Consider the following 13,872-nt stretch of genomic DNA (forward strand, 5'->3'; position numbering starts at 1 on the left):
GAATGCCGGTATGGGGGGGGGGGTGTACTGTACTGATTGATACTAGGTACTCAAAATGAAGCACTTATGTTGAGTCGAGGCTCACAAGACCGGTTCATGCATGTGTCACCGGTGTTGGCCGTGACCGGGGATCGAACTCGTCTGCGCCGGATTCCTCTCGCAGTGCCCGAACCGCTACCCCACCGCTCCCAAAGCAGACGCACAGCGAACCCACATCACCGCACAGAGCCACCACCCCCCACAAGGGCACACACACACACACAGACAGACGCGCGCACGGACAAAGATCCCCCGTGTAGCCTGTAACAGACTGTAGGGGCAAGTGCTGTTAGCACGGTGGGTGATCAGCACCACGCCTGGCCGCCTTTGTCTCCCTCGTGGCGACGTTTACACACCGCACCGGGTACTCATTTGCGGCTGAGTCGACCTAGGTGAGGCCCAAGACCGGTTCAGACAATCATCACTGGTGTTGGCCGTGAGCGGGAATCGAACCCGTGTAGCCGGGTTCGTAGTGCAGCGCGCTAACCGATACACCACCGCTCCCCCCCACCACACACACGCAAAGCTTCGAACACAACACGCAGCCATTCGTATCATCACACACGCCGCTGCTACCCGCACCCACACACACAGACTCACGCAAAGACAAAGATCCCCCGTATAGCCTCAGCAGACCGGTGGGCAAGTGTTATCAGCGAGCACCTATGAATGCCGGCACGGCACACGGGGGTGGGTGGCCAACACCCTTGCACGCCCGACCACCTTTGTCTCTGATGTGTTTACACATCAGCACTAGGCACACATTTAAGGCAGAGCCGACCTCGCGGAGTCCCAGGACCGGTTCAAATATTCGCGATTCTTATTGGTCGTGAGAGTCACCGCGTTCGTAGCGCAGTGCGCGAACGACTGCGCCACCGTTTCACACCTTAACCCACACACACACACGCAGACTCGCGCACACACACACACACACTTAGATGCACACACACACACCTAGATACACACACACACTTAGATACACACACACACTTAGATGCACACACACACCTAGATACACACACACACCTAGATACACACACACTTAGATACACACACACACACTTAGATGCACACACACACCTAGATACACACACACACTTAGATGCACACACACTTAGATGCACACACACACACACTTAGATACACACACGCACTTAGATGCGCAACCACCCCTTATCATTACAGACGCGACCGCCCCCTACACACACGCGGCAGTCCACACACGGGCAGATACCATCATCACACCGGACACACGCACACACGCACACACAAAGATAAACACGCACAGCCACTCCCCACCAAAGATCCCCCATATAGCCTTAACAGTCTGTAGGGGCAAGTGCTGTTAGCGAGCACCTATGAAGGCCGGAACGGCACACGAGGGGGGGGGAGGGGTGGTTAGCACCACGCCCGACCGCCGTTGTCTCCCCAGTGGAGAAGATTTACACACCACACCAGGTACTCATTTGAGGCTGAGTCGACCTAGGAGAGCCCCAGGACCGGTTCAAGTGTCCGCCAGTGTTATTGGAATCGAACGCTGGTCACCGGGCTCGTAGCGCAGTGCGCCAACCGTTGCGCCACCGCTCTCCACATTCACACCCCACACAGACTCACACACACGCACAGACTTACACACACACAGACACGCACACACGCACAGACTCACACACACAGACACACGCGCGCAAACACACACACACACGCACAGACTCACGCACACAGACACACACGCACAGACTCACACACACACAGACACGCACACACGCACAGACTCACACACACACAGACACACGCGCGCAAACACACACACGCACAGACTCACACACACAGACACGCACACGCGCACAGACTCACACACACGCACAGACACGCACACGCGCACAGACTCACACACACAGACACGCACAGACTCACACAGACACACACGCGTGCACAGACTCACACACAGCCACAGGCACAAATATCCCCCGTATAGCCTTTTACAGACTGTAGGGGCAAGTGCTGTTAGCAAGCACCTAAGAAGACCGGAACGGCACACAACGGGGGGGGGGGGTACGTCAGTACCACGCCCGGCCGCCTTTGTCTCCCTTAGTGGCTACGATTACACATCGCCCCAGGTACTCATTTGAGTCGAGCACGCACGCGAACTCACCATCACACCCCCCCAGCGCCGTGAGCGTCCCCTCGCCAACCCCGCCCGCATCCACGCGCACTCACCACCGCCTCCCTCCACCCGTGAAGTCGCCTCCGCCTCCTCCTCCGCCTCCTCTGCCCCCTCCCCCGCTCGTGTTGGGCAGGGAGCGCACACGCAACGCGCTCCGCAGAACGATCGGCAACGCCGCCGCCGCTGTTCAGTAGAGGTGGTGGTGGTGGCAGTGACGGCGAACGCGTCTCCCTCTCTCTGCCTCTCATCCCGAGTTCACACTCTCTCGCTCGAGTAGCCCGACATCGTCACACCGACTCGGGCTGACCACGGACACGTCTCCACTGCGCTGGAGAAGAAGAAGCAGCGGCGGCGGCGACGGCAGCGGCAGTCATCGGAGTTTTTGGTTGTCGGCGAGCGCCGAGCCCTCCTGGGAAGCGAGATTTTTTTGCCGAGTGCGGACAAAATATATATTGCTCGCGCCTTTGCGTGCGTGTCTGTGCGTGTGATTGAGTGTGTGTGTGTCTGTGCGTGTGATTGAGTGTGTGTGTGTCTGTGCGTGTGATTGAGTGTGCGTGTCTGTGCGTGTGAATGAGTGTGTCTGTGCGTGTGAATGAGCGTGTCTGTGAGTGTGCGTGTCTGTGCATGTGAGTGAGTGTGTCTGTGCGTGTGAGTGATTGAGTGTGTCTGTGCGTGAGTGTGCGTGTGTCTGTGCGTGTGAGTGTGCGTGTCTGTGCGTGTGAGTGTGCGCTGTGTAATCATGAATGAGCGGACGGTGACGGCGCCTGTGAGCAGCAGCGCGCGTGCTTAGCTGTGGGCGTTGAACAGGGACGGCCGGTCCACCTTGCAACAACTTCAACTCATCGTCAGCGTCACCATCCTCAACGGCACGACGAGGGCTATCGGCGTCATGCCGCTCCGTGCCGCGCGTTGACCTCGCCCGGAGAGGAAGAGAGATGTCTCAAGCGGCCCTGGACGTCATCGGCGCCTGGGGAGGCGATGTAGCCGTCTCGGTGGCCCACGAGTGGGACGAGGTGGCCCTGCCCGAGCCCGTGTACCGCAGGAGGAGCAAGAGCCTGCTCGTGACGGACAAGAGGCGACGAGGCGTCGAGCTGGGGCGATTCGTGCGTCGTAGCGTGAACCTCTGCGACTCGAGCGTGAGCGAGAAGGCGAGCGTCTCGGATGGAGAGTGCCCGGGTCCTGTCAACGGCCTCGAGCTGAGCGGATCTAAGGGGAGTGGCGGTGACTGCGGACACGTTGGTGGTGATGGAGGTGATGGACGAGGAGGAGGAGGAGGTGGTGGTGGTGTCCCGTTCGCAAGGCTGAGAGGCAGCAACACCAGGATCAAGCGATGCACTCGCAGCGCCGACGATGATGAGGACGACGATGATGATGCCGATGACGATGATGATGACGAGGACGACGAGGACGATGATAAATATACACTCGAGGAGGACAACGATGAGAAGATGAAGGTGGCGCATTCGGTCGTGGCCGTGCGTCGCAGGAACTCGGCTGCCGTGACCTTCAAGAGTAGCGACGACGTGAAGTTGATCGTGAACGAGTACGCGGGCCCCGAAAGTCAGGAGAGCTCGGAGAGCGGAGATGATGCCGAGTCCCTCTCGGTCAAGGTGGAACCCCTCGACTCAGCAGACGGCACAGAGAGGACCCAGCAGCAGCAGCAGCAGCTGGACGTGCCGGAAGACCAACAGTCGCACCTTGAGCAGCAGCAGCGTGAGCAGCAGCAGCAACAACAGCAGCAGCAACATCCGCAGAAGCAGGAGCAGCGGAATCCGCAAAACAACGACTCGGACGATGAAGAAACGGACGACGATAGGGGCATGAAGGCGGTGGACACCTCGCCTCGAGGGCGATTTCTCAAGTTCAGCATTGAGCTGGGCCGCGGCTCCTTCAAGACGGTCTACAAGGGTCTGGACACGGACACGTGGGTGGATGTGGCGTGGTGCGAGCTGCAGGTGAGTGCGGTCGCGAAGGTCGGGCGTGGGGTCTCGCAGCTGAAGCCGGCGATGCTTGTGGGCCTGAGTTAAAATCCGTGATTGATTAAACGGGGTTCTCGGGTGTATTTTTTTTTTACCAGGTAAGGCCCACTGAGCTATGTAAGCTCTCTTTAAGAAGCGACCTGGATATCACGAATAATATCTGAACGAGGTGGAAATATCATCACGTGGGCATTTTCTAGCAGCCAAATACTGTTAACGTATGTTTCTAAATGTGGAGGGCAAAAACCGGAGGACCCGGAGAAAAATCCACGCGACCACGGGGAGAACATGCAAACTCCATATATACAGCAGGCGTCGGGGTCGGGATCGAACCCACGACCTCCTGCATACCAGGAAAGGAAGTTAACATCTCGCCACCGTGGCGCCCGCATACTAATAACTGTACGATCCCCAATTAATTTTATCACTGTAATGTGCAGTTTAGAAAAGTCACGGGGGGTGTAACTTAATTTAGATCAAATTATGTTTTGTTTAAATAAATGTTAGTTTTATTCTTTCCTCTAAGTTGTATTCTCGTTCTACTATTGTCTCGTGTCAATTTCCTATGAGATTAATAAACCCCCAATTGGATTTTTTTGCAGTAAGCATTGCACCACTCTGTGCCAGAGATGACCCCACAAAAAATGACTTCTGGTAGCCTCTTCACCCGCCCTAGAGGCACAACTTTCAGGGTGCGCCCTGTTAAAGAGCGTCCTTCACATGCTCGTCGAAGCAAAATCGTGAATTATTAGAGTTTGAAATTGAGAGCACTAGCTGGTTTTATGTGTGTGTGTCGATGCCTAAGCTTTGTTAGATGTTGTACAGTGAAATATGAATGAAGATATGGCCATACTTATGCTACACTCGAGAACCCGGTTTAATCTGTGATGATTGCTCAGTGTTCAAATATTACTGTCCCTAATGGAGCTCCATGAAAACATATATCAATGAGCCCATCCTCTGCTATTTACGTTAAGTTCGTCAAGAAACAGGACTTATGGTCTCACTCATTGTGTGTGGGTTTTTTTTCTGGATCGTTGCTGGAATGGAGTAGGTGTGGCACGTGACTCGTAGTCACAGCCGGAGGGCGAGGGGTGCATCGCACCGCGTGTGAGCGGGGTGCTCGCTAACAGCACTTGCCCGCACCACTCCCCCCAAAATAGTCTGTGTAGGCTATACGGGGGATCTTTGTCTTTGGTATACTGGATGTGGTGCGGCGGGTGCGGAGATATTTTCTCGGTCGCTTCCCACCACCCCCCCGAACAGATCCGGCTGAAATGAACGAAGGGCCTTGCCACCCACCTACAGATGCAATTGAAAGCCGCTTTGCAAGGTGGCCAAGAGATGGCGGTACAGCAGTGGATTATTGAATCGATCCGTGCCGAGACCTTGGCTTTCCACCCCTTTAAGTCCTTCTTCACTTTTGTCCCCACCCCGTTTTCCTTTGCACGCGAAGCCCAACCAACGCTCGTGGAATGCCATTGGCCGAACATTCCGGTTGCAGGACCCTCCTGCAAATGAATAATCTCTGAGCTTCGTTGAGGCCTTTCTGGAGCTATGTAAAGGGAATTATTATGATCGTGTTAGAAAGGTGGTTCGTGCACCTGGGGTGCACGCACGAACGGGGGGGGGGGAGGGGGGGGAGGTGCGAGGTGCCCTTTCTGGGGGTGCGAGACATGGCCAGATTTAGTTTTAGAAGGTAAATAATCGAAACACAAATTAAGCACGTGCACGTAAGTACAACTACTTTTGTTTTCATCAAACCCTACGCATTTATTTTTGTAACAATTGAGAACCAAAGGAGTGCAAGGCAGCAGTAAAGGTGAAGAACCATTGTGTTAAAACGACGGCTTTTATTTGAACCCACGCGTTCAGAACTCGGTGCGCAATTGCTGCAATCGGCGGCTTGGCCCCCCTCTGGCCCGTGCGCCCCAGTGCAGCTGTCAGCACTCGACTCTATAAACACGTTTTTTTATTTTACCAGGTAAGGCCCCCATATAGCTCTTTTTTTCTTCTTCAGAAGCGACCTGGCCAAAAGGCGTACAGCTCAAAGACAATGCGCTATCAGAGTCCATTGTCTTTGAGCTGTTCTCTGGTCTAACACCGCTTGAGATGAGGCTCAAAAGAAAGCTGTCTCTGGTGTGGACCAGTCAGTTTCAAGGACAATGCATCATATTATCCACCTGATGACGATTGCTTGTATTACAATTGAAACGTCGTGATTTATTTTATTTGTCTACCTACGTGACTTTACCGAGAGAACCAAAGAGTATGGATTCCTGCAGTCACAAAAGCTTCAAATCAAGATTATTATCAGAGTATGTTTTTTGTATTGCATTCTGACCACAATTATTGTGGTTAAAGCAGTGACACGATTCCTTGTGAAAAAAGGTTTCAGTTTTGTTGCTAGAAAAAACGGAAAAAACTATTATATTTTGGTACTGCCAAAGGAGGTCCCATGATGATCAACATTTTAAAGTTGAGGATTTGACTGGCTCATGTCTCCTTGACAAACGCCTTGCGTTCTTAGAATTGGCCAAAACATCCTAAATGCAGGTTGAAAAAACATCCCTCTTGAAAAACCGAGTGGTCGAGAGGCTGGATAAGTGGATGAATGGAGGGCATTATTGTGCGATGACTTGATGATCGCGTGGAGTCGATACTGGCAGCATTCACTGCCACGTGCGACTGCAGAGAACCAAAGCAAACACTCTCTCAACGCGTATGTATGTTGAACTTATTTCGCACCGTACGTAGCGGGGGTAGGACAACAAACTAAACAACAAAACAGAAATTCGTTTTCTATATAGCTTTAAACGCGCATAACTCCTAATATCGGGAGGAAGGACGTTCCAGACGGCCGCAGAAGCGCATCTGGAAGCGCGCGATGCCGTGACCACCGTCTTTGTTCGATGGTCACCCAAAAGCCGCTGCTGCTGCTCCTGCGATGATAATGATGACGATGACCGGAGTTCGCGTGACTGTTGAAGGCTCCTTGACGGGATGAGCACATGGTAAACTCGTGCCGCCGGGTTCATGCCGAGGAGGCCTGCGTGGAACAATGAATTCGCTATCCCGTGGAGCCTTCAAACTGGATTTCGAGTTGAAGACATCCGTCATTCATAATTCACTTGCTCAACAGATCGCTTCATTAAGACGTGCGTCATAAAAAAAAACTCTCCTCCACACGGCACGGACAAAACGCGCCAAATTTAATGACACATTTCACTCGCGCGATCTGACCCACAAATCAGTTGCGTGGCTTAACGTTGGCACGCGCGGTTCATCTTCGACGTCTATATTTCATCCGTACGAAATAAAAAGTAGCGAAAGGCATGGAGGGCAGGCAGGCGATTGCCCCGGGTTAGGGTGAGCCACGTGACTCATGGCTACTGAGTTTGTTGTACTTGCCACGCAGCGATTAGCACGGTTGGCTACGTACGGTGCGAAAGAAGTTAAACATACATGCGTACTTTTGCCCCATGCAAACTTTACCACGGTACTCGATGTATAATAATTTACAGCCCTTTGTCAATCCACAATCAGAATATTTATTTATGCTGGAGCATCAATGAGTATTTTTTTTCACAAGTGTCCGGTGGAATATCTTTTTCCCACGAACCACTGCGGCTTGCGTGGGATCTCACCGCGGCAACCGGCGGTATCAGCTGCGGCTGTGCCGTCTCCATCTCGGCTCCCAGAGTTGCGAGCACAAGCGCGCTAACCACCACGGGGGCCCACCACTCCGCCACTAATGTCGGAGCGGCGATGCTGTATTCGTATCGGGGCGAGAGCGAGCAGAGCGAGCCGAGCGACGTTCTCGACGTATCGGCGTTTCGTTCGCGACCGCGGTTTATTTTTTTTGCCAGCGCCGCCCGCACCTTCGACGAGGCTACGTACGGTGTGAAAGAAGTTCAACGTACAGTCAGTCCATACGTACGTGCACAGGCAAATGGGGACCCTGCTCTGTCAAACAAAGACAATGACAAAGATCCCCCATATAGCCTTAAGTGACCTTAACCGACTGTTAGGGCAGGTGCTGTTAGCGAGCACCTATGAAGGCCGGAACGGTACACGAGAGGGGTGGGTGGCCAGCACCACGCACGATCGCCTTTGTCTCCAGTAGCGATGTTTACACACCGCACCAGGTACTAATTTGAGACTGAGTCGACCTAGGGGAGGCCCATGGCCGGTTCAGATAATCGTCACCGGTGTTGGCCGTGAGCGGGAATCGAACCCTGGTCGCCGGGTTCGTAGCGCAGCGTAGCGCAGCGTAGCGCTAACCACTACACCACCGCTCCTCACTGTCAAACACGCACTCACCATCACACACGCGCACCATCACACACGCGCACCATCACACACGCACTCACCATCACACACACGCACCATCACACACGCGCACGCACCATCACACACGCGCACACACACGCACACACGCACCATCACACACACGCACCATCACACACACGAAACCAACACACACGCGCACACACACGCACACACACGCACACACACGCACACACGCACCATCACACACACGCACCATCACACACGCGCACACACACGCACACACACACGCATACACGCACCATCACACACACGCACCATCACACACACGCACCATCACACACGTGCACAAACACGCACCATCACACACGCGCACCATTACACGCACCATCACACGCACCATCACACACACGTACCATCACACACACACGCACACACACACCATCACACACACACACCATCACACACACGCACCGTCACACACACACACACGCACACACACACGCACCATCACACACACACGCACACACACGCACCATCACAAACACACACCATCACACACACACCATCACACACGCACACACACGCACCATCACACACACACACGCACACACACGCACCATAACACACACACACCATCACACACACACACGCACACACACGCACCATAACACACACACCATCACACACACCATCACACACACACACACACCATCACACACACACAAACACACCATCACACACACGCACCATCACACACACGCACACACACACACACGCACACACACACACACCATCACACACACGTACCATCACACACACACACACCATCACACACACACCATCACACACACGTACCATCACACACACACACCATCACACACACACACGCACACACACACATGCACGCGCGGTGTTTGCCGTAGGTAGAGCGACAATCGCCCCGCAAGCTGTGTGTCGTTGCACCGCAGGTAATGGCTAACCAAGAGGGGGGGGGGGGCGTGGGGGGGTCCATGGGTCAGGTCATACACCCCGAGCACGGCGGTGACGTCGGAGAGAGGGCGTGCATTGGACACCAAATCTTTTGTTTATTTGACACCAGGTGTAAGGCTGCCAACTGAGCACATACATCGCTAACGATAGCCCAACGTGGAAAGGTATAGCAGTAGCCGAATATAATCTAAACGCGCGTTGTTGATTGCAAATGCGGAGGGGGGGGGGGGGGAACCGGAGGACCCGGGATTGAACCCCTGAACTCTCGTATATTAGGCGAGGTAGTCAACATCTCCTAGCCACCGTGGTGATGATGAGAGAGAGACACGCAAACTCCAATTATACAGCAGTAGGCGTCAGGGTCGGGATTGCACCCACGACCTCCTGTACACCAGGCGAGGTAGTTAACATCTCCTAGCCACCGTGGTGATAATGAGAGAGAGACACGCAAACTCCAATTATACAGCAGTAGGCGTCAGGGTCGGGATTGCACCCACGACCTCCTGTACACCAGGCGAGGTAGTTAACATCTCCTAGCCACCGTGGTGATGATGAGAGAGAGACACGCAAACTCCAATTATACAGCAGTAGGCGTCAGGGTCAGGATTGCACCCACGACCTCCTGTACACCAGGCGAGGTAGTTAACATCTCCTAGCCACCGTGGTGATGATGAGAGAGAGACACGCAAACTCCAATTATACAGCAGTAGGCGTCAGGGTCGGGATTGCACCCACGACCTCCTGTACACCAGGCGAGGTAGTTAACATCTCCTAGCCACCGTGGTGATGATGAGAGAGAGACACGCAAACTCCAATTATACAGCAGTAGGCGTCAGGGTCGGGATTGCACCCACGACCTCCTGTACACCAGGCGAGGTAGTTAACATCTCCTAGCCACCGTGGTGATGATGAGAGAGAGACATGCAACTCCAATTATACAGCAGTAGGCGTCAGGGTCGGGATTGCACCCACGACCTCCTGTACACCAGGCGAGGTAGTTAACATCTCCTAGCCACCGTGGTGATGATGCGAGAGAGACATGCAAACTCCAATTATACAGCAGTAGGCGTCAGGGTCGGGATTGCACCCACGACCTCCTGTACACCCAGCGAGGTAGTTAACATCTCCTAGCCACCGTGGTGATGATGAGAGAGACACGCAAACTCCAATTATACAGCAGTAGGCATCAGGGTCGGGATTGCACCCACGACCTCCTGTATACCTGGCGAGGTAGTTAACATCTCCTAGCCACCGTGGTGATGATGAGAGAGAGACACGCAAACTCCAAATATACAGCAGTAGGCGTCAGGGTCGGGATTGCACCCACGACCTCCTGTACACCAGGCGAGGTAGTTAACATCTCCTAGCCACCGTGGTGATGATGAGAGAGAGACATGCAAACTCCAATTATACAGCAGTAGGCGTCAGGGTCGGGATTGCACCCACGACCTCCTGTACACCCGGCGAGGTAGTTAACATCTCCTAGCCACCGTGGTGATGATGAGAGAGAGACACGCAAACTCCAATTATACAGCAGTAGGCATCAGGGTCGGGATTGCACCCACGACCTCCTGTATACCTGGCGAGGTAGTTAACATCTCCTAGCCACCGTGGTGATGATGAGAGAGAGACACGCAAACTCCAAATATACAGCAGTAGGCGTCAGGGTCGGGATTGCACCCACGACCTCCTGTACACCAGGCGAGGTAGTTAACATCTCCTAGCCACCGTGGTGATGATGAGAGAGAGACACGCAAACTCCAAATATACAGCAGTAGGCGTCAGGGTCGGGATTGCACTCGCGACCTCCTGTACACCAGGCGAGGTAGTTAACATCTCCCAGCCACTGTGAATGCGCGCACCCTGCGACCCCCTTCCTCCCCGCTTGCACGCGTGGCTGTGTGTCTACGCCAAGTTGAAGCGACTGTTGCGCTCCGGCATGACGTCAGGTTCGAGTCCTTTTCTCTATTTTCTTTTTCTTTAACGCAGAGACAAACCACCGCCAGGAACGATTTAATGATTTGAAATGAAACAGACACGGCGTGCTGTGTTTTTTTTTAAGAGATCGGCTCCGAAAGCCACGCCAGTGACCAAGTCGCTCGGAATGCGCCGAGGCCCCGTCCCCTTAAGGCTACACGCGGCGAATCGGGCCGACCGCCCCGGGCCCCGTTATTTGGGGGAGGGGGGGCGCGTCGACGTCACGGTGTCAGTTCGAAGGCGTCGACGGGCCCACAACCTCACCAGCCCACCCACGCCGAGCCGACCAGCGTGGTGAAGTATGCTCTGGCAACCCTCATGACCCACGCGGTGAGTGGAGGCCCTCATTCAGCAGTGGATTCATTAAGGACTGTGTGTGTGTATATATACGGTATATATATCCAGTATATACTTCGGGGGAGCGGTAGTGTAGCGTGGAGCGTGGTGCTTCCCACACCACTCTCCATGTGCGCGAACACCACTTGCCCCAGCAGCCTATGTAGGCTGCACGGGGGATCTTTGCATTTGACTTTGCGTGTGTGTATGTGTGTATGCGTATGCATGTGTGTGTATGTGTTCGGCGTGTTCACGGTCGTGTTAGTGGTTAGTGCGCTGCGCTACGAGTCCGCCGACCCGAGTTTTATTCCCACTCACGGTCAACACCAGTGACGACTATCTGAGCCGGTCCTGGGTCGACTCAGCCTCAAATGAATACCTGGTGCGGTGTGTAAAACATCGCCACTGGTGAGACAAAGGTGGCCGGGCGTGGATGTCCACCCACCCCCTCGTGTGCAGTGCTTTCATTCGGTGCTCGCTAACAGCACTTGCCCCGACAGTCTGTTAAGGCTATAAGGAGGAGCTTTTTCTTTTTTAGTATCCTAGAATCTCGGCGGCCTAGGACCCACTGATGTCCTCTCCCCCCCCCCTCCCCATGTGTGCAGATGCTACTGACTCTATTCTAGGTAGGGTGTGTAGGCATGCAGATACTACTGACTCTATTGTAGGTAGGGTGTGTAGGTATTTTTTTTAGGGGGGAGTGGAAAAAAAATGTTGGTGGGGGGGGGTCAACAATTTTTGGCAACCTGTTGGGTCAACTTTTTACCCCCACATTTTGTGGAGAGGGGGGTCCACTTTCTATAACTTTTTGAATCAGGCCTTCTGAATGGCTCTCATAATTTATTCGACAAATAAACGGGCAAACGGAATGCCGGGCTTTTGTAATAGATGATTTAAAGTTGCATCTTGGACAAATTTCCACGAGGCCACAATCCGCCACGTGATTAGCCTGGACCATTGTGCAAGGTTGCCCAGTAGATGGCAAACCACCGAGTGGGTCATTGACCTATGAGTAGGGAATTGTTTATTATTATTATCAACCCCATGCGTGTGGGTTTTCTCCAGTTACTCCAGATTTGTGAAACTCCGGAGCCTGCCTGGCTGCAAGGTGGCCAGGAGATGGCAGTGCGGCAAATGGGCTCGTTAAACCCATCTATGTGTACCTCTTGAGCTTTAGAATTTTTTCTTTTACGCGTGGGGGCAGGACTTTTTTTCTTTCCAAATGTTCCACCTTCCGCCCAGGGACACACGCCAAATACTTTTTCGAATAGGGTTGGACGAATATGTCATTTGCAGGACCCTCCTGATTTTAAGGAGCCCTGAGACTCAATGAGGCTTTTTTTTTGTGGGACACATTTTAAGAGCAACGATGAAAAGGCATCACCAATTCTTGGCGTCAAGATATTTCAAACACCGAATAGACACCAATTTTGCATGGCGTCTCATGTCCGTGGAACTGCCCATGCTTGTGGTAAAAAGAAGAAATTGCGAGCAAAAAAAATGTCTTTGATGTGTACTAGAGACAGCCACTTTCATGGCCTTCTCTCACCAGCGATCAACCGAAAGCTGCCACAAGGGCAGGCAGCGCAAGGACAATGCGCTGCATTGTCTAAGGACATTTTTGGGACGTGCTTTCGTACCGCAAGTGTGCGTATGTGCGCACGCGTTGGCGCCTTGTAATTGGTGCCCATCTGGTGTTGGACATCTTAACGCTTATATATTTATGCCGGCAAGGCGACAATAGAGTCCCATGGTTAGTTTAAGGATTTGACCAAACATCCCAACGCCACAGGATTCTTCACGAGACTTCGGTGAGTATTTTGCAAACAGAAGACAACTCTGTTTACAGCACTGTACGCGCATTCACCCGGCGCTTAACGTGGCTTGGAGTGGCACCAAATAACTCGTCTTTCACAAACAACACTCCAAGTTAATTTCTTGACAACACGTCACACAATTTGCAAAAACAGTTCTCGAGGAACGTCTGTGGGGGGGGGGGGGGGGGGCGTTGGGGTGGTGGATGGTGCAGGGGCATTGCTGGATTAGAGAGGGAGCTAGAGGGTTAAGGTTGTGGGATGTGTGTGGGTTGGATGC

General features: G+C 53.4%; 2 protein-coding genes across 5 annotated transcripts in view; one reads left to right on the forward strand and one right to left on the reverse strand.

The window, feature by feature from the left end:
* NINJ1 (ninjurin 1) overlaps window positions 1-2,215 on the reverse strand; it is a 49,855-nt gene extending 47,640 nt beyond the window's left edge. The window contains exon 1 of one of the 2 annotated variants that reach the window (XM_032972499.2): window positions 2,192-2,215. In XM_032972499.2, coding sequence (XP_032828390.2) covers window positions 2,192-2,194 — 3 coding nt within the window. In that variant the 5' untranslated portion in view covers window positions 2,195-2,215. The remainder of the gene's footprint in view (window positions 1-2,191) is intronic. The other variant, XM_032972498.2, reaches the window with a different exon arrangement.
* A 130-nt stretch (window positions 2,216-2,345) lies between these two features.
* Window positions 2,346-13,872, forward strand: part of LOC116952728 (serine/threonine-protein kinase WNK2-like) — a 163,720-nt gene continuing 152,193 nt past the window's right edge. For 2 of the 3 annotated variants that reach the window (XM_032972336.2, XM_032972337.2), the window contains exon 1: window positions 2,346-4,158. In XM_032972336.2, coding sequence (XP_032828227.2) covers window positions 3,139-4,158 — 1,020 coding nt within the window. In that variant the 5' untranslated portion in view covers window positions 2,346-3,138. The remainder of the gene's footprint in view (window positions 4,159-13,872) is intronic. The other variant, XM_076074445.1, reaches the window with a different exon arrangement.

The sequence above is a fragment of the Petromyzon marinus genome, chromosome 48, assembly GCF_048934315.1.
Source record: "Petromyzon marinus isolate PM22_M1 ecotype Great Lakes invasive population chromosome 48, UKy_Petmar_22M1.pri1.0, whole genome shotgun sequence".
Taxonomy (NCBI): Eukaryota; Metazoa; Chordata; class Hyperoartia; order Petromyzontiformes; family Petromyzontidae; genus Petromyzon; species Petromyzon marinus.